This window comes from Cyprinus carpio, chromosome B20, assembly GCF_018340385.1.
Source record: "Cyprinus carpio isolate SPL01 chromosome B20, ASM1834038v1, whole genome shotgun sequence".
NCBI classification, from domain to species: Eukaryota; Metazoa; Chordata; class Actinopteri; order Cypriniformes; family Cyprinidae; genus Cyprinus; species Cyprinus carpio.
Window position 1 is genome coordinate 15,874,730 of NC_056616.1, and position 25,873 is coordinate 15,900,602.

At 39.8% G+C, this 25,873-nt stretch overlaps 1 protein-coding gene across 2 annotated transcripts in view; it reads left to right on the plus strand.

Moving 5' to 3' along the window:
* The first annotated feature begins 5,683 nt into the window (after positions 1 to 5,683).
* LOC122141019 (proline-rich membrane anchor 1-like) overlaps positions 5,684 to 25,873 on the plus strand; it is a 29,564-nt gene continuing 9,374 nt past the window's right edge. The window contains exons 1-4 of one of the 2 annotated variants that reach the window (XM_042746750.1): positions 5,684 to 6,422; positions 7,298 to 7,448; positions 24,458 to 24,590; positions 24,682 to 24,812. In XM_042746750.1, the coding sequence (XP_042602684.1) occupies positions 6,330 to 6,422; positions 7,298 to 7,448; positions 24,458 to 24,590; positions 24,682 to 24,727 (423 nt within the window). In that variant the 5' untranslated portion in view covers positions 5,684 to 6,329 and the 3' untranslated portion in view covers positions 24,728 to 24,812. Of the gene's footprint in view, positions 6,423 to 7,297; positions 7,449 to 24,457; positions 24,591 to 24,681; positions 24,813 to 25,873 lie in introns of those variants that run through there. The other variant, XM_042746749.1, reaches the window with a different exon arrangement.

The following is a 25,873-nucleotide window of genomic DNA, read 5'->3' on the forward strand; positions in this document are numbered from 1 at the left end:
GAAACATAAAGAAATGGAAATGAGGCCCCTGGTGTGTGTGTCCGTTATAGTGGGTTATTTTTGTACATTCTGACATATCAGCTTATTGTATTTTACTGACAACTCACCTCCCTCACTCCCCTATAATCTTTCCATTTGTTCTCTGGACTGACCTGTGCTGTTGAGTCAGGCAATGATGATACATCAGAATGGCAAGGACAAAAGGTCAGGTCAGCAATTCATCACACCAGTCTCCATCATCCCTGGCGTGTTACTCCAAAATAGTTAAATTATTAACAAAACGAAAACAATATTCCCAGATCATGTCTTAGTTGTATTCATTTGATACCTGTTTAATTAGAATAAAGTCAATCATTTTTAAAAGAATGGCTTATACAATGTTTTACTGTCACTTTGGACACATTTAATGCATCCTTGTTTAATAAAAGTATTAATCAGTTATTATTAGCCATCTTTCAGGCAAACAAAAATCTCATAGTGTAATGTTCCTGTAGAAAATGGATTAATGTGCCAGTACAAAGTATATAAAACCTACATATCTTTTACAGCTGTGTAATTAGATGAGAAAATAGTTTTGTGACCAAGGGGTCAAGGTTTACTTGCTTAGTATGGCTCAGGAAGCTGGCAGATGCCATGACTACATCACCTAGATCCAAGTCGACGACCATTCAAAATGAACCATGTTTGCTGACACAATAATTTGCTTGTAAGCAGAACATATATAGATACATTTCAAGATATTATGCTACATGTTGTACCAGACATAGAAAAACACTATAGAAATGTACATACATTAAGGCATGACTTTAGTTTAAGTCATGAGGTGTTAATGGTCCAGTCAAGCATTTCATTACTGTGTAAAAGTAATGACTCTGTAATTTGCATGTCAGTTCAACTCAGAATGCCTGCAGTTTATTTCTGCTTGTGCTGCCGTAAGATCTAATTCATGGGCATCTACAGTACTTATAGCAATTACAAGACCAGGACTTCACCATGTTTGGAAAATACTTCAACTCTGTTGTCAGACAAGACACAGAGATAAACGGAGGTGAATGCAAAGACGTATATGATGCAATACCTCTTAATGCTAATGCTAATGCTAAAAGCTTTTGCAGATCACTTGTGTCCTGCTATCTGTAAAGTGCCATTAGCTATCTATCCCAGTAGAGAGTGAAGCATCCTTCAGCAATGGCACTTGAAGCTTTTCTCAGCTTAAGATTTAAAAGTTACATTGACAGTGAGAAGAGAGATGAACTGGCTCATGAAAAAGGTAAAAGACCATTAAATATTCGGTGGTTATAAGCATAATGAAAATATAGGTTACTACTCTCTTAGAAGCTCTCTCGATCATCCACAAAGCACAATAAGAATTCCATACGACAAAAAGCACAATAGGTTTCACTGCTTGCATGAACAGGTGACTGTATAGTAAACACTTGCACTGACACATTTTATGGTGCTTCATGCTTGCAAACAGGCACTGCATAATTATGCTGCTAACAATGATTAAAATAATAAATAAAAAAAATAGACATAGATTGCTTTACATTCACTTTAGGCAGTTTATATTGTTTAAAATTTTATTAAATTCATAATTATTCAAAAATCTTTAAAAAAAGGCTTTAAAAAGGCTTAGGTGGAACAGCTGTCCATTTTAAATGCTTGAGTAAAAAAAATGACTCTGGCAGTTACGTGTTGCACAGGAAAAGCAAATAATTGTTATCCACTATATCACAGCACAGACTTTTCTGTAGACATGCTCTGTAGCGATTTACTGTCGGGATTGCATGAGCTTGCAGAGGCTTTTGGTAGCACCGTCTATCCTGTCAGAAAGTGCAGTGTGCTCCCTGGGAACTGAGGGATACCTTGCTGGATTTGATCCTCTGCTGCTGCCCACTCAGGCTCTTCCACTCAGATCGATTTACTGTTGAAGCACAGGCCTTAAATCACAGCACCATAGCTGTGCTGACTCCACTCCAGTTCACTCCTTGACTTAGGGTGGAAAAACTCAGCAAGAAACAAACGGCTGTCACAACATCATCTATCACCACTGCTCCCTCCTTCTCAGGACACAGTCTACCTATGCAACCTCCCCAGGACTCGTGCAAGGTTGGCACTGTGCTTCAGCTGCATTATATCCAAGTGCTCTCTGCAGGCTTCGATAGAGCATTACATCATGGAGAGACCATGCAAGCACAAAGAAATGCTCTGCAACATGTTATTAGAGCTGACATGGAGTAATGCAGTGGTGTGGAAGTCTTATCTGAAAGACAAGAGTAAGAGGTAGGCTGTTATTGTTTGATTCATCTAAAGGCCACAATCTTTTATACACAATTTATTTATCTATATACATGGATTTTTACATCAAACATTGTGATGAAACAAATGATTGAAGTGTGCAGTGCTTTGATCCAAGTCACATCATTCTGACCTGTAGATCATTTGTTTTTTTTGTGAAGCAGTAAGTAATCGGACAATGCTGCTTTTTGGACGAAAAGGATTTGCCATTATGAATTATGATACAGGTTGGTTTGTTGATCTTTTGGGTCGGTCTGCTTACTCATCATCACAAGCAAACATGTTTGTTTTCAGTCGGGCTGAGTTGAGATCACCTCCTTCAGGCAATCTCGCACTGAGCATTTTAGTGCGGATTCGAGTGCAAGTATGCATTCATGTATGCCAGACAAACTGAACTATGGGAGAAAACATGCCAGGTTGTAAAACAAACTCTCCAAATGAGCCAGGTGTGAAAACGCCTTAGTGTTCCTAAAGCCTGGCACTGAAAATGACAATGTATAATGGATACAAATAAATTAACGTTTTACAGAATAATCGAGTATAGGCCAAAACATTCTCAGAGCTCAAGTATATGATGTATTCTTAGCATTACCACAAAGGGTGGTATAATGGGAATAAAGCGGCTGATTTTAGCGGTTCATGGCAAGTCAACGACTAAATTATAACATGCTGAATTTTTGTAGCATTCTGAATGTTAGAATAATGAAAGAACATCATCATGTGGCTTATCATCAATAATGTTTTTAAGCACACTTTTGAATTGCTTAATTTTTCATAGTATAGTATTTTTGCATGAGTGACCAATTCTATTTAAAAATGAAGATAATTGCAAATGTACTTATGAATCACTGTAGCTTTGCAAGATGGTCCTCATTTTAATTACTTTTCAGAAGACGGATGGAACCCCATTATTTCTTAGAATTAAACATGAACATTTTCTCGCTGACAGCAGCAAAGGCTTTAACTATTATCACTTTCATTGTGAAAGTCAATTTGGGCTTTTCTAAACTCTGATAAAATGATTGGATTATTGATTGAGTGACAAGCAAAATCTAGCTACAATACAATTTGTCTACAAATATTTGTCAAAAAATGCACAGAGATATGAATTAAGAAGGCAATGGCCTCTGAGAGATCAAAAGAAAACTAGCCTACTTTAGGATTGCTACCTCAGGATCAATAAAATAGGAATATATGAGATTAAAATATTAAAATACTATCTCTTGTGGTGCCTTTTGTCTTCATGCTGTAATGACCCCAAAAATAGGCTAAAGACTGAGTGTTTAAAGTTTTAGTTATGATCATTTTAGATTGTGTTATGCTAACATCTTGTCTGAGTACACCTATAATATTTCCAAAGTATTAAATCCCATATGTCTTTTTGATCTCTTTTATAGCAAGACCATTGTGATACTGTCTACCGAGAGCATTCAGGTGGTCTGCAAAACTACTTTATTGCCACGAAGCTGGTGCCAACTCGAGACAGAACTATAGGGTTGTTAAGGTGCAAAGTTCCCTCAATCCTTATTGAATCTGCCAAAGAGAATACCCACTGCATCCAGTTTGATTCACAATTCAATTCCATCTGCAGCAGAAAAAAAGCCCAGAATAGACTAGGGGTTTCTTTAGGTGAGGAAGAATAAATCAAGAATTCAAGTCCAGGAGATAAGGAACACAAATCGAAAAGATGGAGAGGAAGGAAAAGAAGCAGCGTGAGCTCATCTTGATTGAACACGGGCCTAATGGCCTGGACTCAATTGGATGAACAATCGGAGAGATCTACCTTAATGTACACAGAGCCATCAATCTCTTTTTTTAACTAGATTACAGCACCCTTTAGGGTTGGTCAGCATGCAGGGGAGAGGACTGCTGCAGACCAAGCAGGACTTCCTGGCATCAAGCTGTAGCATCAGCTATTGTCTGAATACAGCCCTCCCTGCTCTGCGACCCCTCTTCCTATTTCTAATCTACTTTGCAGTACGCCATGTCTCAACTAATGAAATGGCATTAACTTGGACTACAGCCTATCACTAAAACCAAGCACTCACATTGATTCCATATTGACTAAATTTGTCCAGCACTCAGGAGAACGCATATATGGTGCCTGCATTTCTAATAGCTTTGCACTGGTTTTCAGATTTTTTATGAAAAGTAAACCAGGGAGGTGGGTTTTAAATATGAAGTATTGACTAAATACTATTTTAAATGACTGTAATTACTTTCAGATTGTTAGATAAAGGTGTGTTTAAACTGCACTAAATAATCCTGGTGGTGTTTACCAAGGGATAAATCAAAATATCTGCCGGGTTCATATTTAAGAGCCAATGAATGATCGGTGTAATTAAAAACAGAAGCAACACATTGGAGACATGGTGTCTGAGGTGCTGACAGACTCTGACTCAGTCCATAAAACAAGACCTATAAATTAAGATTCAATTTATTCTGGGTGGAATTTATTGCTTTGGTGATTTAGTGGAGCAACCTCATTTAGGATGATCACATCAGAGGGCTTCTCAGTCTAATTAAATCTGAAGAAAGAGGGGGTATTAGTGCAAAAGTGTAAGCTGTCACCATGCACTGTAGTTTGGTAGAGGAAGAGGTGGAAGAAAGAATTAAACTTAAATCATATTTCAGATTACAAAAAAGATCTTGCTGATAACGTGTCTATATTTAACCAACATTCGTCATGCCTTTCTGTTTCTATTTAAATCCTTTCTAGGTATATGGATCTTAAGCAGGGTTGATGCCATATTTAATTTTTCATGAATGAAAAAGCCTACAAGGGATAGACACATTGTCTGTTCAATACTGTCCTATATGAAATACCGTACTTTACTGTCCATAATGTACAGTACTGTCCATTAACTTATATATGGTATAATAGGTTAATAATAATATATAGCCTACATACCCGTAGTAATATAATATAATATTGTCTAGTCCCTAAATGGAGTAGAACTGTTTATAGACTGGCACCTGCACTTCCTATTCGAGTTTTTTACTGTGCTTTGCTCAAGTACTTTAGCATTTTCACTGCCAGTTACAATTGCTTTATTTTGGCATTCCATGTCCTATTTCAGAATTAGACTAACTACGCATTTGGATCATTTATTGAAGTCTCTTAATTAAAAATTATTTTCCTGCTGTTAATCAAATCCCATGTGGATGGTAATACATCCACAGAAAACGTCCTTTAATTTACCACGCAAGCTAAAATTAAAATTCTGCCACCTAAACAAAAGCTGTGGATGGCAAACTACCCCCTCCCCCTCGGCTCTTTCCCTCACTGCCTCATGTGCTCTGTGTCTGTCTATTCTGCAGAGTACATCCAACTCGCCCCAAATACATGCTCACTGTCTGGCGCCGTGACCTAACCAAACGTAACCCTAAGGGTCCTTTGTTAAATACATGGCTTTATCTCATCCGGAAGCGATAGAAAACGTGTGACTACGTCGCTAATGTAAATGGCTAGCACATTAATAATAGTGCGTTATCTCCGCGCGCATCTCTCACTGGACGCTCTTACGTCAGGTGGTGCTGTCCAAGTAATGAAGAGGTGAATCCCCAGTCTACAGTTTTGGGACCTACTTGAGCACCGGCGTTCGAGCGCTTAACCGAGTCAGCGTGGGTTCTCCGTGGCGTTTTGAGTGTCAGTAACTAAACTGACATCTTCTTATCATGCCTGGCAAGAAATGAATCCTGATTCAGCGCTCGGCTCACACAGAATCGCGCGCGGAGAGAACTTTGCTTTGGAACTCTTGTGCGGTGGAAACGGGCACGCGCCACGGCAGCGCGCGAAGGATCAACAACTTTTCCTCAGAAGCAACGCTAGCGTCCTTCCTATGTCGCCTCAAACCCTTCCATGTCACCAATTATTGTTGCTTTAACTGGACGAGAATGTTTCAGAAACCGTGTCTGCTCAAACTCGGGAAAAACATCGTTGGTTAGCCTTAAGAAGCGGATAATAAATGACTTTTATGCGCCTCAGACTCGCGTCCTCGCCAGGTGGACTGTGAAGAGACAGAAGAGGAATGTTTATCCGAAATTTATTGCCGCTTAGTTTGGGTTTTTTGCCGTTTTTGTTAAGTCAGTGTTTTCTCTCACTGTTTCTTCCGTTATTTCAGGTGAGTTGGACTGAGCAGTTCAGTCGTTTATAATAATTCGTTGTCAGGTTCAATAACCGAGCGTCGCGGATGCGCACGTGCATAACGTTCGCTGTGTGATTCTCTACTGCTCTGAAATTTATGAATATATCTAGTTATTTAGATATTTACTTATGTATTTGTATACCTATTTAATGTCAGATACAGTTGGCAACTATAAAATCATAAATTACATTTATATAATTTTTAATTTAATCAGTATGTTTAGATTTAGATCTTTGCTTTCCGTTTCGGAAGATTTAACTTTAATACACACAAAGTAAAATATCCTTGACCATTTGTGTGTAATATTTTGACATTACACATCTAGTATTTCTACAATGGTATTTGATACTAAATTTTATTTAAATAGCATCCCCTCCTCTTGGTTCCAGCACCAGCTAAATTCATAGGTACTGAACAATGTTTAGTTCTGGAGACATGGCTTTTGGTCCTTTACTACTGTCCCCCGTGGCAAAGCAGCGCTCTCAAGACTAGGAGAAGTGTTTCCTGGATGGCCTGTTAGGGGGTGGCAGTGTCAGGGTTCACCCCTCGTTACTCCCACTCTTCTGGGGGTCCGAGGCTCTGCGGTGTGGGTGGGTGTTCTCTTTGAGAGACCTCAGCGTCCACACACCCTTCAGTCTCCACTTTAGTGGGAGGGAGCTCCCATTCGCCAGCATGCAGAGAGAAAAATATGAGAGAGTGCTTGTGTTGTTATGATGTTCTCTTCATTGTAAATTCTAAGGGCTATTGCGAAAAATCTCATTTTACTATTGCAGTTTTTGCTGTGCTACACATGGCATGATGATGAAAGTGACAAAAACTAAATCTAAGTTGTCCTCTGTTCTTATCCCTAGTTTGCAAGAGGGGAGCTCCAGAAATCATGCTCCCGAACCACAGTGGCACCGCTGGAAGGGAGCTGCCAGTTGCCATGCCAGTGTAGGCCCTACCCACCGTTACCCCCTCCACCCCCTCCTCCACCACCCCCAAGGCTTCTGGCTCCAACTGGTGAGTAGTGCTACCCTCTAATGTCTCTGCAGTCTTACTTCATTGTTTTCAGTCACATGACTGGTACAGCGACTCGAAGGGCTGAACATCCATAGAACTGCAGCCCAGGCCTGTCAATTTTCCATCTGTTTTAATCTACAAATATTTCTCAAAAGAAGAAAAACAAAGGTATATGAACAAACTGCAAGTTTTAGGCACTTGATATCCATGTACATTACCTACCATGGTATTTCAATCACCAAAACAGCAGGAAATTCTAAAACGGTTATTAACATGGCTTAAAGGAGAATCAAAATTCTGTTCTCATTTACTTACCCTCATGTCATTCAAAACCTATATGACTGTCTTTCTTCTGTAGAAAGAATGTTTTCGGTTATGATTGATTTGGCCATTGTATAAACAAAGCTGCTTGGTTTGACAGTGTGTGAGTAGTGGTCTGTACATCACTACGTTATTGACAATGGACCTTTTTTGCTCACCTTATTTGTAGCTTTATTTTAATTATTTTGCCTAGATTTGCTAATGTGACCACACCTTGAGACAGTGATATTAAAAGTATAAAGTGATATTCAGTATAAAATGTATTTATAAGGCCTACTATATACAGTCAAGCAGATGAGTCCAGAATGTGAATGCAATGTGCATGTTATGCATTTTCTTTCTATAATGGTTTTCTATGGGAAAACGCTGAATATGAAACTTGGTGTGTTGGTTCATATTCTGGGTCCATCTGCTTGCCTGTACATAGTATGTTTTATTAATAAGGAGCATATTAAGTTTGGTCCTCCAATATCACTGTCTTAAAGCCACATTAAATATTTTCTTTAAATGGTTTTATATTTTGAATTTGGCATGTTGCATTTATATTCTGGTTGCATCTGCTTGCCTGTGAATAGTGGGCATCATCAATAACATGTATGCTATTTAAAATCACTGTCTTAGTACATTAGCACTTAGTACAAACTGGCTGGCAGCGGAAGAAAGCTTTGTTTTGCCCTCCAGGTGGGCATTCCCATAAGGCTGTGACGTCATGTGAAAACTATGAATAGCAGTTGGTTCATAACATTGGCAAATGTTGACCTCTGCAAATGTTTTAAATCAAACACAGTTTGTAAGCTCTAAACCATTTCTCTGCATCACCTCAGAGAGCTGTTCCTGTACCTTTCTGTGCATCAAACATAAATCTTGCAATCTAGGATTTCCTTTAAGAAGTGTGATTTTATCTCAGTGTCATGAACATTTCTCAGAATCTGCAGTGAGTTCAATCCCCCAAAATGAATGAATTGGCTGTGGCTGCATGCCTTTCCATAAAGACAGGCAAGTTCATTTAATCAGATTTTGTCGCTGTCGTTTTGAAGGTAGCTTATAAGCAGTTTAATAGATTGCCCTTCTTGCTGAAACAATTTTCATTTCCTGACACCTCCTGTTTTGAGAAATCAACATGGCCGGAAACTATGTTGCTGTTCGCAATTGACACAAAGTTCAATCCCCTTCATTACAGGAGGTGGAAATTTTAGATTTGTCATCAGGGGTCCCTGTCAGGCACTGAGGAAAGCCAGATCAATGAGGCCTCAGCATTGAAAGGGTTGTGAAATCAATCTGCCTCTGGAGTGTTAGACTTCTGCTTTAAGCCGAGTAATGTACTCTCACAACAATGGCAAGCTCTTGGGAAAAACATTTGTAAGAATTTATGACAAATATATTGGTACAGTATGTGCCTTGCATCAATACCTGCCTCGTGCATACATGCTTGCTACATCTTCAGATATGAAGCAAACAAAATCCATACTTTGCATGAACAGCCTGAGAGGCTTTTAATATTATTTTTTCATACTGTGACATGAAATGTTTTGAGGGCGAAATGCAACATAGCTATTAACAACTGCATGTGCGCTGAGGATTTAACTGTAAAAGGCGGTTTTTGATAAGTAACCAATTGAAGACTTGTGACAGGCTTTGCCTTTAGGGGTGAAATAGCTTTAACATTAGCTTATTAAAATTATTCATGAGGAAGTTGCGTTTAATGAGGACTCCCACACCTGTTTGCTATTGAAGCAGCGATAAAAGGTTTAAACTGAGGAATGTATTAGTTGCGGAGGGCCTGACTGCAAAAAGAAGCGCTACTACCCTAAACCTAATAGTAGGATTAAAACGCAAGTTTGACTTTGGCTGAATATCAGGAGCATCCTGCTGGATAAACAGATTCATAAAGTAGTAATTGACATTCCAACAAATTAAAAAAGACCAGATTCATACCAATAAAGCAATAAGATATTTTTAAGCAGCTTATTTATTACACATCCTCTTCTCCAGCTTGTCCAGGCCAATTATTGTCCACAATGGATAATGTCATTCTGTATAGCTTTTCTATTGTATTGTCTTGTATTGTCCACATTGGAGCAGACACACAGTACTGATTGAACCCAGAATATTACCGAAGTGTACACATTTTATTTTGAGATTAGTCTGAATCTATTTTTAGCCGAACTGCTGAGGATGTAGATGAGGGGAAGTAGATTAGATGGAATTGCTCCTGGGCTCTTGAAAAAGAACACACTCTTTTAAGCCCAAAAAAGGGCATGCGTGGCAGTCAGAAACACATGGCTAACTCTGATAACCTCACGGAGGTGTTCAGAGACACTAGGATTGCCATTGTGACAAATTCTAGTAACCTAAAAGCACTGAGAGCCCATCTTTGCAGGCTTAAGGTGCGAAGAATTTGATATTATTTTTATGGTGCTAACCTATGTGCCAATCAAAATGTTGTTTGCAGTGGCAGTAGTGGTCGCAAGAAGGAAAGTGGAATTTCCTCTATTTTTACATTACCCTTGTCATGATATAACACACATACTTAAAGGCACAATATGTAAGATGTTTTTATTAAAATATCCAAAAACCACTAGAACAGTGTCATATGTTTTGCTGACTTGTGTACTTACATTATCCCAAATGTTTAGAAGAATGTTTAAATCGAGAGAAATAAGCAATTTTAACTAGTGACACAGACTGTGTCCACAGTGTCATTGTGTTGCCTGCCAGTGACATCATAACCCCTCGATTTCTGGTTTTGTTATGTAGAAAACATGGAAACCCCAAAGACGCTTTAATATGTTATGCATTTTAATAGACCGGTGACGACCTCACAGAGTAGCATAATAACAGGACTTCAAATGTATCTAGTTGAATAATTCAGAAGTGTGATAAGAGGGAAAATTTTCTGCAATTGGTCACATTGTACAAGCAAAAAATTGCCTAGTATACCAGAAATGTGCCGTTACCTGCCGTGGTTTCATCTGATGGGAAGATACGGAAAGACAAATTTGCCATTTAGTGGTTATTTGACATAACATGTAAATAATCTTAATTTTGCTTTTCTAGGTTTTGTATCTTTAGACCCTTCAATCATCTAGTACATATCTTCAGATTAATGGTTTGTTTTGACTGTTTTTTTTTTTTTTCATCACTAATAAAGCTACTCTACTCATAAACAATTACATATAGGCCTACTTCACTGAACTAGTTGTTTTGTGGAACGTGAGGATATTCCTTAATCTAGGCAGAAAGTTGCTGCCTAAAAACAACAGGATAACACGGAGAGCTTTGAAATGGCAAGTACTTTTCTCCTCTTGTCAGGCGTTCTCCCTCCGGGCCTGTTGGCTTGACTCCCCCTCCTGACAATCAAAGTAAAGGAGAGAAAAAGCAAAGCTAATGTCTCCCTGTCCAGAGGGCTGTTTTGTCTTGCAAGTGTATCTGCCTGTTTATGCTAATTCAAAGCTTGTCAACATTAAGCGTTACAGTGTCTTAGGAAGTAATTAAATGTAGCCAAATCAAAAACACATTGTGACAAAACACAAATAAAGCGAAACAAATTTGTCTTTCCGTATCTTCCCATCAGGTGAAACCACAGCAGGTAGTCTGATATACTAGGCAATGTTTTTGCTTGAACACTGTGACCAATTGCAGAAAATTTTCCCTCTTATCACACTTCTGAATTATTCAAATGTGTGCAAGTAGGATAGCTTGCTATAGGGAAAATTGCTGTGTCAGAAGTGTAAAATTGTCCTGCACAGTGAGAAGGCAGTCAGTGGCTCTGTTTCTATAAAGTGCTACATTATATAACAATGTATGAAAATAGGTGGATGATCGAGGATCCCACAGTTAAAGATCGGTGCACTTATATGATAGTGACCATGCAATGCTAACATGGTCACTCACAATGAACTATTATAGTGTCTTGTTTTGTTTTATTTCTCAGTGAATAGGGTGTGGTGTGTGTATAATATACACTGTTACTGAATTTGGCTCTGTGTTCACAGAATAACCTTCTATTTTGACAAATATACTTCACAATCAAGGCACTTACTTTATACATTTTAATGTTTCTAAGTGTGGATTAAAGAAGCTGGTGGACCTGGCTCATTTTAAACTTTTTGTTTTCATTTAAGGTATCAGATGTTTCTATTGATGTTCAAATATATTTCCAAACACTGGAGGAAATTTAAAGCTACCTTCCCTCATACTCACAAGATCTTGTCCGCTGTCTCATGACTGGACCATAGCGCAGAAGGATGAGGGGTTTAACACCCACTGACTGTGAAATTGGGAAATTAACCTGGCATAAAGTAGAGAATCTGATGAATTGGGAGCCATTCACCTCTACTCACACACTTGTGCATTCACCTTCCACTCTGTCCAATGTGTTGTCGAGCCTATCTGCTAATGTTGCATGGATTGATTCCCCATGATCCAGTTTGTCTTATTTGAGAGGACATTGGTAATCGAGGAGCATTAGGAGATTGACAATCACTGGCGGAAAGCCATGCAGTTGCTCTGTGCACATGAGAGTACTGTAAGATGGAAATAAGTTCAAGACCCTCAAATAATCTCAGATTGAAAGGGAGGCCATAAAGCTTTTTTTATGCACTGCTGATTAATACTTTCCAGTTTAGGTTAATTACATACTAGAGAGGCTGATCACGATTCTCATGATGCAGCACTTTGCATTTAGTTTGAATGTTTTATTTGTAGTGCTCCTTTTTCTGTATTTGAAAATGTAAAATAAATCATTAGGTATTTATTCACCTTTTAGTTTTTTTTTTTTTTATTTTGTTGCCAACTAACTCATGATACAGTACACTTTATGATGCAGGTGTGGACTCTGCATTTCTGTTAATATAATGAAAAGACGAAGGTAACATCTACAGTATAAGATAGTAAGTAAAGTGGCAGGTAGGAGTAACATACTGGGCTTTTAAAACTGTTGCTATAAACAATGCAATCTGGGATGGCCACATATCTCTGGAGATAAAACAAATTGCTGCCCTGGGGTGAATTTCCCAAAAGCATCTTTAGCTAACTATGGTCGCAAGTTCCGTCATTACCAACATACACTGAACAAAATTATAAACGCAACACTTTTGTTTTTGCCCCCATTTTTCATAAGCTGAACTCAAAGATCTAAGACTTTTTCAATGTACACAAAAGGCCTATTTCTTTCAAATGTTGTTTAGAAATCTGTCCAAATCTGTGTTAGTGAGCACTTCTCCTTTGCCAAGATAATCCATCCACCTCATAGGTGTAGCATATCAAGATGCTGATTAGACAGCATGATTATTGCACAGGTGTGCCTTAGGTTGGCCACAATAAAAGGCCACTCTAAAATGTGCAGTTTTACTGTATTTGGGGGTCCAGAGGGGGTCCGAAAACCAGTCAGTATCTGGTGTGACCACCATTTACCTCACACAGTGCAATACATCTCCTTCGCATAGAATTAATCAGGTTGTTGAGTGTGGCCTGTGGAATGTTGGTCCACTCCTCTTCAATGGTTGTGCAAAGTTGCTTGATATCAGAAGGAACTGGAACAACTTGTCATATACGCCGATCCAGAGCATCCCAAACATGCTCAATGGGTGACATGTCCGGTGAGTATGCTGGCCATGCAAGAACTGGGATGTTTTCAGCTTCTAGGAATTGTTTACAGATCCTTCCAACATGGGGATGTGTATTATCATGCTGCAACATCAGGATGGTAGTGGATGAATGCCACAACAATGGGCCTCAGGATCTCGTCACGGCATCTTTGTGCATTCAAAATGCCATCAATGAAATGCACCGGTGTTCGTTGTCCATAACATACGCCTGCCCATACCATAACCCCACCGCCACTCGATCCACAACGTTGACATCAGCAAACCACTCACCCACACGACGCCATACACGCTGTCTGCCATCTGCCCTGTACAGTGAAAACCGGGATTCATCCGTGAAGAGAACATCTCACCAAAGTGCCAGACACCATTGAATGTGAGCATTTGCCCCCTCAAGTCGGTTACGACGACGAACTGCAGTCAGGTCGAGACCCCGTTGAGGGGCATGCAGATGAGCTCCCTGAGACGGTTTCTGACAGTTTGTGCAGAAATTATTTGGCTATGCAAACCGATTGTTGCAGCAGCTGTGGCTGGTCTCAAGACGATCTTGGAGGTGAAGATGCTGGATGTGGAGGTTCTGGGCTGGTGTGGTTACACGTGGTCTGCGGTTGTGAGGCCAGTTGGATGTACTGCCAAATTCTCTGAAACGCCTTTGTAGACGGCTTATGGTAGAGAAATTAACATTCAGTTCACGTGCAACAGATCTGGTGGACATTCCTGCAGTCAGCATGCCAATTGCACACTTCCTCAAAACTTGCGACATCTGTGGCATTGTGCTGTGTGATAAAACTGCACATTTTGGAGTGGCCTTTTATTGTGGCCAGCCTAAGGCACACCTGTGCAATAATCATGCTGTCTAATCAACATCTTGAAATGCCACACCTGTGAGGTGGATGGATTATCTCGGCAAAGGAGAAGTGCTCACTAACACAGATTTAGACATATTTGTGAACAATATTTGAGAGAAATAGGCCTTTTGTGTACATATATAAAGAGTCTTAGATCTTTGAGTTCAGCTCATGAAAAATGGGGGCAAAAAGAAAATTGTTGCGTTTATAATTTTGTTCAGTGTAGTTCAACGATTCAGTGTTTCCCGAAACTATAGTTCAAACGAAAATTTGCAAACTGTCGCAAACTTAGGTGGTAGAACTACAGCTCTTGAGCTGTGGTTAGAAGCATAGTTTCATGTTAGCAAGGAATATGGGCTTAAATAAATATGGTCTTGGGCACAATAAGCAAGCTAACATGCAGTACAATCTATATATTCCATTCTATCTAAATATAAATGCATTTTAATCTACGTATTAGTCTTCTAAAAGTGCCATTTTTGAAGAGTGCGCATGTGCATAAATACCTAAAAGGAAACCCCAGAGTATGACGTAAGAGGTAATCCGCGATGAATCAAACATCAAATAAAGCAAAGTGACAGGGAACAAAAAATAATACATTAGTTATCAGGTGCCATGTTCAGTACAGCAGCATCTTAGAGATGTCTAATCGATTAAATAGCAGAAGTTATTCCACTACCACACGAGTGTGACTTCATTAACAATGGCCCTATGTAGTTGAACTAGATGCGACTGTGTTTGGGAAACAGTTGTTACTAGCTAGTTTGTTTCAGATAGAATGGATAGAGTTTTCTGAATTGAAATGATTTACATAAAATGTCTGATTTAGGTGGGATTGTGATCTCTGTGACTATAAAGCAGGTTGGCCTGTTGTTTGAATGTAGGCGGTACATTTATTTATAATGTTTGTGTATAATTAAGGGAAGGAATTTAGGCAAGAATCGTGACCTACTACTACAGTGGCCTTTCTAAGCAGTTTCCGGAATCGTGCTCTCCTTATTGATTTAATTAGCTTTTTGTGTTTGATGGGATGTCAGCAGGCAGTCGAACGACCAACTGTTATTTCACTCAGAAACTTGGCAAAAGGTCTAAATTCATGATGAAAGTGCACCAGGCTGCACAATGAGAAAATTAGCTTACGGTATTCACCAAAGGTCAAATTAAATGAGGAGAAGTGTTTTCAAAAATTTCCACAGACATTCCTATCTGGGCGGGACTAGATTTCAGTGGATACGGTATGAGCTGCCTGGAACATTTAGCAGGCAAATTATGTAACAGTATTTACTGTAACTCAAAAATTGACAAATCAGTGACTATCCTAAGTAAGAAAAGTATCTTGTATCTTGAAAAGTTATCTTTGATGTTTTGAAAATACAAATAAAATCAAATAAATTGTTGATAAAAGCATAGTGATTATGTATATACATGTAGATACATAAACAGAAGACACTGCTGAAGTCACAATATTTTATTCTAGCTCGTGCTCTCCCTCTTGAGCATCCAGCCCAATGCCGCTGGCAAATGTCAGGAGTCACGGTCTGGCTCCATCACATCCCCTCAACCGAATGGACAGGACGTGCTTGCAGGTCTGGCCCTGCACCAGGCTCCTAGCTTTAATTAAAGAGGGCTTTAGGATATGTGCCAGAGACTTTGGAGAGTCGCCTTCATCGATCAACCTTCCCCGACTCCTCTAGCTTTCCACACCCCCACAGCTTTTGAATCATCTTTGTACTCACTTTTTATTTTTTTTTTATTTCACCACTCATCGTCATTGGATGATGGAGTGATGTTTTTCCTGTTTGAGTATGACTAACTAGGTAGGATGGGGGAAGCAGCAGTTGCCTGCAGGCTCTGCACTGACCTTTGCTAGGATGCACTTTGTCATGAGTGTGGATGAGCCACCCACAGGGATGGAGGCCCACGATTGCTCCCTCCCTCTGCCTGCAGACTTTCCTTCGTGGGCTCCCTCCCTCTGCCTGCAGACTTTCCCGTTGTAGAAGGAGAGCGGAGGCCCTCTCTACCTGCGCTTGCGATCAAACGCAAGAGGTCTGTGGCTCAGGCGTCAAAGGATGTGAGTGGGGGCTTTCAGTTAAATCCTAGGTGATCCAGGTCTGCAGAATGAAGGTCTCAACATGCCTAACGGCATCTAAATTTCTGTGAGATCAAAGCCAGTGGCAGCCACTTCTTGCCTTTGTAATATCGGATAACATTCAAGTATGAGGAAATCAGCAGATGGGACTGCAACTGAGGAGAGAGTGAGAGTGAATAAAAGAATGATGAGCCCATACTCTGAGCAATAAAAATTAGTCTGGAGTTGAAAATTCTCATCAATTACTTAAAAGTCCCTGACTTTGCTCCTTCTGTGGCAGTCTACCAAAAAATGTGCAGAGCTCAACTCAATGGAGTTATTGTTTGTTTTTTATATCTGGAAGCCTGTCAATCATCTTATTTTAAAATCAGTTTTGCCCAGGCAATCCAGAGCCATGTAACTCCATTAAACAGGAGAGCAGGTACAAAAATAGCCTAATCTAATAGGCCTGGTTCGCTCTGCCTTCATAAGTCCGAACCTCTGATATCTGTCTGCTGCTCCTTTATCATAGACAGGAGACAATGCTGTTCACAGTGTACAAGTTACAGGTACTCGCATTAAACTTTTACATCCATGCTTTTAATGTTGGATATTATAAGCCTTTTCTGGTGCACACTTTTCACCAAGACTATTTTGACCTCTATGAACAAAACAAGACATTTTAGAAATATCTGGCAAAAATATATACCACAAGTTAAACAGTGACTCAAAAAACCTCGCCGGAGACATCAAGTCAAATCATAAATAAAACATAAAAATCTAAAAAACAAAAAGTATGCAAAAAACCCCAAAACAATTACAAAATATGAAATTGAAAAATTATCAGTTGACAGAAAATTTAATTAAGAAAATATCCATCATAATTATATCAAAATATCATTCTTGTATGAATCTAGGAATGGCTGATGCGAACTGACGTTTCGACACTGTGTCGAGATCCTGAAGCGCAGATGTTTCGAAACACTGCTCCGAAGTGTGATTTGAAACACCCATGTCACGTGACTAAGGCGAATCAAAGCATTGAGCGTTTCACAAGTGTTTCGAGACCTGAATCTGCTTTTGATCAACAGGGTCAGGAACAAACCACACAATCGCACATCTGTCTTAACCTAACTCCTGCAAAGTATAAAAGTGGAATTAATGCAGCAGAACAATTAATATATTTAAATAAAAGTCTTTATATGTAAAAAATGCCAGGCGTTGTGGCTTGATGTCTTTTATTAATGTCAATTTTTTAATGACCAAAATAACATATTCACTAAGAGTTCATTCAGTTGTCAGGAAGATGTTACAACACATTACAAGAACAGAACAATAAAAACACAACTTTAAAATATTTATTATAATTATATACATGCTTCACCTGGGATTTAAACCTAAGGTGTCAGGTTCTGACAACATGCCAATCGTGCACACTAACCACTCCCCCAACCAACATGATGAAGTGACAAGCACAACATATACATTATAATTCATCAGTTTGCTTACCTAACGGAGATGGAGTTTTTCTGCGTCTGGAGAGCATCGACACACCACGGATCATTTCATAAAGCTAACAGCTATAACATCAGCATTAAAGACTTCTCAAATAATTTTAGCTCAAAACTCACTTTCAGACAGCAGCGAGTGTTTAAAATAACTTCTGTTTAAGATCCGATGTGGATTATGATCACCATACAAGACAGAAATATTTATAAGCGATGCAAAGGACTATGCACGCTAGGCTTAACGTTACCATAGTAAACATGGTAAATACCGCTTGAAGGAATCAAACGTCAGCCTCTCATTCTCAATAACAATCGTGTATTTATTTAGTAACATATTTAATCTGTCATATGTCTCGTCTTGATATGTCTTGTATGTCATATTATATATAATGTTTTTTGTTTGGGAGCTCCCTCTGCTACACAGGTCGTAGGCTATTTTTGATGGAAAAAAATATATGTGTTGTATAAAATATGATGTATACTGTGACTACAAATGAACAGAATCAGACCCAACTGAATAAGTAGGCTGTGTCCTTTTTGTTTAATTAAATAACTGTTTATAGGTTACCGCTTCATTTCTGTGTGACTAATTTTTAATCCTGATAAATTAATTCATTATATGATCAATGTATCACTTATTGTAAAACATTGTTGCTTAAGGTTTAAAATAATTAACAAAGCATGCAAACAAAGGGCCGCTTTCATCATGTTTGTTTTGTGATCGCACTAGTTCCAGGGACTTTCTGATTATTTTTCTGATGAATCTTCTCTTTGTTGGTGATGGGGTTGCGTAACGTTGTTCCAGAGGGGCATGTAAAGGGCGGGTTTTAGTGAAGCGCAGCAGAGCTTCTGGCCCGACGGTGGAAACGCATCATTACTTTGGGCTCGGTGCTACAGGTCCGAGACTATAAGCCCCGCCCGGCCCGTTTAAAGCACTGGTCAACACTGGCCCAACAGTGAAAAAGTGGCTACAGTGTCCCCTTTCCCATTGCGTGCTCCGTACAGTCCCTACAGATGCACAAGGGTCCAATTACTGAGTTCACTCAAGCTAGACACTCTTTGCCACTGGAGGTCATCTCTTTGGGGCAGCCATCATTTCTCGGTAAACACACACACAGCGTGTGTTGGGCCATCTGAGACTAAGGAGTCTTCTGAGGACAGACCTTTCTTCCAGGCAGACAGTACACTCATTATCAAATATTAGTCATTTCGCTCATTGCTCTAAGTTATCAGACAGAGAGCATGAGCAGAAGACACAGAGAAGCCTATACAAGCAAACAAATTCTGTGTTGAAATTAGAGGAAATAAAATCACTGGGAAATATACTTGCTGTATGGAGTCTTAATGTATGTATTAAAGATGTGTATTTAACCAGTATACGTCCTCTTGTAGATGTTTTTACAAATGAACAAGTCTACTTTGACATTTAAATAAGGTCACTGAGGTCATCTTCGTCTAGACCTTGTTCACTTGCCCTGAAGCTTTCTGCCTTCTCTATAATGTATTTTGATTTCCGGGTGTGTCGTAGTTCATAAGTAAAGAATCTGAATTGGTAATCAATACAAGAGTTACTTTCTGCTTTGAATTATTTCTGCAGTTTATGCGTTTGCGTTTTTTCCATCCATTCTAAATAGTGAGGCTTGGGTGCATCAATCAGAATGATAAACAGCAAGAGAGAAGCCCATATGAAGTTGCTGATGCATTGGTCTCGACCCCAAGGGACAATTATTCAGTGATTAATACTCTGAAGCTCCTGGCTAATACCTTACTCCCTTTAATTAATGGGAGTTTTGTGAGAATAATGAGAAATAACAGAGGGTGATGTCTGTAGTATTTCTTCTGTGTAACAGTGTCACAGTGTACCACTGCTCTCTTCCATTGAAATAATGCTGATTCTTGTGCTGGAGCCAGTGCTCAGCTGGTAAGAATGGTGAACCTTTCTCAGAACTGACCCACGTTTCATAGTTAACTTCCTTATCTATGATTTACCACATCAAGTTTAATGTTTCATTCAGCGTATCTATGATTACCAGCTGATTGTGATGCAATGGGTAAGAACATATGAGTGTAATGAGTTCACACATATACTATTATAATAATATAATAATAAAAACCGTTTAAAAGTTTGAGGTCAGTAAGATTTTTTTTCTTCCCATTTTTAAATAAATCTATACTTTTCATCAGTGACCTATTAAATTAATCAAAGATTGACCGTAAAGACTTGCATTGATACAGAAAAATTCTATTTCAAATAGATGTTATGAATTTTCAATTTTTCAAAGATTACTGAAAAACACTGATCATGGTTTCCACAAAAATACTAAGTAGCACAACGCTTTTCAACCTTGATAATATTAAGACAAGTTTCTTGAGTACCAAATCAGTATATTAGACTGGTTACTGAAGGAAATCACTTAGACACTGAAGACTAGAGTAATTTCTGTATTTTTTATCAAACAAATGCAGGCATGGTTAAGCATAGAAGAGTTATTTCAAAAACCTCAATTCTTATCTTAGTCGTTATATCTGTTTGTGAGTCTTATTTAGTGTTGTTTGTCCACTGATAAGCTCTATTATGTCAAAGCTTCAGTCAAGAGAAGTTTTGGGTGAGAGCAGGCAGTATTCAGGCTGTGTGTTTTTCCCTGCCCGCAAGAAAAAAAAAAGATATTTGGGTGGGGACACACAGTTTGTGTGTTGTCTCCTTGAGAGCGAAGCACGCAGAGTCAGCTCTCGAGGGAGCTGACTGCCTGCATGGCGAGCATTTTGTTACTGCCTTGCTTCACTCTCAGAAGGGTCTCTTTGAGGTGGGAACCTTCACTAGCTTTTCTCGAAGTGCCGGCCCCACTTTCGCCGAGGCGGAGCAGTGGCTGTTCTTGTGGGTTTTGCTTTCGGCACCCGGTCTCATGATTTCAGAAGCCCACACTGCAGTCCTTCCCCCCCAGGTAGAGGGCGCGATGCTCCCCTGCCAAGGAGATTGATATGGAGGGCATCGATGAGCTCGCCAGTTGCACAAGCATCAGTTACACAAGCATATTATACCTAATATTATGATGAACAGCATAATCTGGTCGACGCTACAGAGCTCTGAGCACCAGAATGGCCAGAAACAGGAACAGTTTCTTCCCTCAGGCAATCCATCTCATGAACACTTGACAATAACTGTGGAACACACAACACTATTTATACACTCATACACTTATTTGTCGAACACACATACTTAGTCTACATTTCAAATTTGGATGTAATATACCTGTACATACAAAACTGTCTATTGTAATATACCTGCACATACAATTGTCAATTTGTATATTGTTATTCCTTACTTACTTGTTCTATTGTTTATTATTTTATTATCTGTGTTTTTTGTTCTGTCACTGTCATTCTGTTGCACTGCGGAAGCTTTCTGTCACGAAAACAAATTCCTTGTATGTGTAAACATACCTGGCAATAAAGCTCATTCTGATTCTGATTCTGTTAAGCATTCCGCTCTCGCTGGGCACGCTCCGAGGAGTGTGTCCATGCTTGTGATCTTGCGATCCTGGTCCTGCTGCTGCTGAGGCAGGCAGCGACTGAAATTGCGGGGATCGCACATGATCTGGCAGACTGGTTGGAGACGGCTCTTCCTATCTCCACCCGCTATCCCTAAATCTAGAGATCATTCTCGAGGCTTGGAAGCCCATGCTGCAGTTTTTTCCCCCTCTGAGTGAGAGTTCGCTGATGTGGCCATCTTTCTCTGAGGGGATTGATGTTGTTTGTGTGACTGAGCGGCTCGCGTGCTGCCGAGGAAACGCGTATATTACATCATTTAGTTTTTAATGTGAATCTTTCTGCACCAGACCGTGTTTACTCGTCTGGTTGTTTGACTGAATTTAATTCTGAGGAATAAAATAAAATATTTATCTGACTATGAGAAGTTAAATATACAAATTAAAGATGAAGATAAAAAAATTCTCGAGTGAGAGCACGTGTTTACCTCTCTTCCTCTGAGGAGGTTGAGGCGGTCAGGTTGTGTCTCAGACCAAGTCTGAGGACTGGTGTGTCACGATCGATCTAAAAGATGCACATATCTCCATCCTTCCTCATCATAGGAAGTTCCTGAGGTTTGCTTTTGGGGGGAAAAAGCCTAACAATACCGGTTCTTTCTTTGGCCTTGCACTCTTCACACTTTCACGACTCAACCACATCGACGATTTGTTGATATTGGCTCAATCAGAGCAGATGGTGGTTGGACATCAAGATGTTGTTCTCCCTCACATGAAAGAGCTGGGGCTGAGACTTAGCGCCAACAAAAGTGTGCTTTCTCCAGTAGACAGAACCACTTATCTGGGCATGGTGTGGGATTCGACCACGATGCAGGCACATATGTCTCCTGCTCGGATCCTCACCACAGTCGCGAGAGTAAGAGAAGGCTGGTCACTCACTGTCTCCAGTACACAGAACCACTTATCTGGGCATGGTGTGGGATTCGACCACGATGCAGGCACATATGTCTCCTGCTCGGATCCTCACCACAGTCGCGAGAGTAAGAGAAGGCTGGTCACTCACTGTCTGATGGCAGCTGCGTCCAACATGATAACTCTTGGCCTGCTGTACATGAGACCCCTACAGTGGTGGCTCAAGACCAAGGGGTTTACCGCGATGGGAAACCAACTTTGCATGTTCAAGGTCACGCGGAGGTGCCTACGTGCCTTAGACATGTGGAGGAAACCTTGGTTCTTGTCTCAGGGCCCGGTGCTGGGAACTCCTTGTCACAATGTAACGCTAGCGACAGACGCATACCTCACCGGTTGGGGTGTGGTCATGAGTGGCCACCCTGCCTGTGGTCTGTGGAGTGGTCGCCATCTGATGTGGAATATCAATTGTCTGGAGATGCTGGCCGTGTTTCGAGCACTAAAACACTTTCTCCCAGACCTAAGAGGTCACCACGTGTTGGTGCGCACCGACAACACATCGTTGGTCTCTTACATCAACCACCATGGAGGTCTGTGCTCGCACCCTTTGTACAAGCTGGCACACCAGATCCCTGTGTCCTGATTTTTCTCCTCGATGGCGCAACATGGGAGATTCGTGTCAGGAGAGATCTTCTCTCACAGGTGAAGGTGCCCCCCTGCCCGGAGCTGTAGAAGCTGTGGGTGTGGCCTTTGAGGAGTCTGGCGGCGTAGGTATTCTCGTTACCATAGTGTTTTGACACAGCTCAAGTTCCTGAAGGGGAACGTCTCCAGGTCATGGTTCCCCGAAGGGAACGAGATGCTGCGTCTCAGGGCCATACTTCCGGCATCCCTGCCAGCACTTGCTTCATTCCTAGAAGCTGATGCCGGTTCCACCGCATGTGCTTTTAAGCTTCCTGGTCGTTATGTCACCCCACCCGTGACGTCTCGCCCTTCCATTGGACTGATTGCACATGTGATTCAGAGTGTGGTCACACTGGAGGGGATCCTGTAGCGTTTCGACGCATGTCTCGTTCCGTTCTGGGACCCTTGGTTAAATGCGTAACCTGGAGATGTTTTAGTTGTGTGATTCTTGCTCGACTGAGCTGTATTAATATAATTGGTTCTAGGCTGTTCAAGACCAGAACAAGCTTTAGTGACTTTTCAGAGGAGAAAATGTGGAATGATTCCACAATTGTCTCTGTTACCAGCTTCCCCTTTTCAGTCACTATCAAATAGATAGTAACATGAACAGAATTTGCGACTCACAGTTATTAATAAATGTGGTTGCCAATCCCAAATAATGACTGTCAACAGTTTCAGAACAGATATATCTGAATCTGAGGCTCAATTCTAAAAAGGTATTTAGAAAGAAAAGCAAACAGAATGAAAGAGACAGTGAGGTTTGCGATAGTGGAAAGCGAGAAACGAAGATCTAGAGGAAGGGAGGGTGAGAGAGAAGAAGCAGTAGCCTTGTGTGCTCATGAGGGCAATGAACTTGTTAATTAGCCTTCTCCTGTGCATTTTTATAAGTACCATTAAAACTGCTCACTAAAGCAGGGTGCCACTATTAGTTCCCATCCAGAGAAAACTCATCCAAACTTTAAAGTGGTGGGAAAGGTAGAGCAGCCTGAAGCACTAATATGTTTCTGGATGAGACGGCTGTGTAATGGTCCACATAAAGCGCCTCTCGGATATGGAATGATAAATGGTGTAGAGCAGAATGCTGCAGCCTTGTGATTGGGTAGAAGTACTCTTCTCTACATTAAGGACAGGTCCAACAACTGACTAATTAACTAGTGAAGCTGTCTTTTCTAACTGTCAGAGGTGCTCTGTGAATTTGTATCTTTAAATTTACTTATGCTACAGGCATCAAAGCACCACTTTTATAACAAATTTTATAATGATTGTGATCTTGCTGTATAACTGAGCTCCAGAAATACTTCATAAATGTTGGTCTATGTACACATGTACACAGGTGTCTTTGGCCATCTCACTGTTTTGTGTTGAGTTTTTATTTATTTTTATTTTTTGCCATGAGCACTGTGATTTTTTTTTAGTGTAAAATAAAATGAGAACCCTGCATTCTGTTGCTCTTCGTTTAGCTGTTTCAGGGCTTCCTTAAGCCCCACTAGTTGATGCAGTTTTGCACATCCTTATCCTGCATATCCTCTGTCTTTATTTATTGTTCTGTGCTCTGCATGCTTTTTAACACTTTGTCTCTCTTACAGTGGCTCCCTCCACTGTATCCCCCATAACGCCATGGAGGAGAGAGATGGAGATCTTAGTACTGGGGACAGTAAGCTGTGCATCTGTGATCTTCCTCCTCCTGACTGCCATCATTTGCTACAAGGCCATTAAGAGGTAATCTCTGTAGTTTTAGATATATTATGTACAGTATTTATTTATTTATGCATCTCTTGTATTGGTTGATTTTACTTGTCTTCATTTTCAGAGCCACATTTAAAAAAAGAGCAAGAACAGAAGTTAGTCAAATGTGAGCATTGTGTAATTTGTAACTTTTTACACATTTTATATAATTTTGGCCATGTATATTAAATGCAAAGTATTTTGGGTATAAGAGGTAAGTTTTGGTCATTGCCTTTGTTTGTAATTCAGTTCTTTCTTGTGTGGAACAAGAGAAATACTTTGAAGAAAGTTTCAACTAGAGAAAAAAACGTTTTTAAAATTATCTTTTATGTTCAAGAGAAGAAAAACAATCATACAGTTTTGGAACGACATGAGGGTGAGTAAATGATGACAAAATTTTAATATCTGAGTGAACTATACCTTTAGGTTGATGTTGACTTTGTTTTTTAAAGCACCATACAAGCCTAGAGGTAAACAGAGAAAATTCCATTAGCGTTTTATCTGTGTTTATCTGTTTCATGCTTCCTTAATATAACAAGATAACAAGGCAAAAAGATGATATCTCTGCTTTTTGTCTGAAACATGAATTGTGAATGTTGTTATTTTAGTTGATATGGTTAGGAAAAGGAATGTGTTTTGCACTGATGGTGCAGTAGAAGGCATTAGCATTGCGTGGTGTGTCAGCCTTAAGCTGCTCTTTTGGTTTGGTACCAGTGACATGCTGTCAAGGGAACAATTGAGAGGCCTGTCAAATCAGCTGCAGACAGGGAAATGGCCTCAGACAGTCCAAATCACTCACACAGCGAAAAAAGGAAAGCGGCTCCAGACTGTCTTTGATACATCCAGGGCTAAACTATGACAATTCATAGATTTAGCAGATGTATTGCTATTTTGCATTTTGCTGTATTCATATTTCTTTTTATTTCTCTTCTAAGTAATCATAAAGCTTTCATCTGCCAGGCTGGAGTTAGTAAGCATTTTTTTTATTTAAGGAATGAACATTGACCTTTAATATATGCTATCACTATATCACTTTCTGCAGTAGCTTCAACACTTTTATTATTATTTATGAGCTATAGTGTTAACTCAAACATTTTTGGCTGCATACCATTTTGTGAAAACCTGACCATGTAATAAAATCCCATATAAAGCCAATACTGGCTAAAAAGAGAAGTAACTTTTAGTCAAAAGAGAGCCACTGAGATACCATTTTTATCTGTGATAGTGCAGCATGTCACTGAAACTTTTGTCTATTTATCATGATGATTTATTGCTGC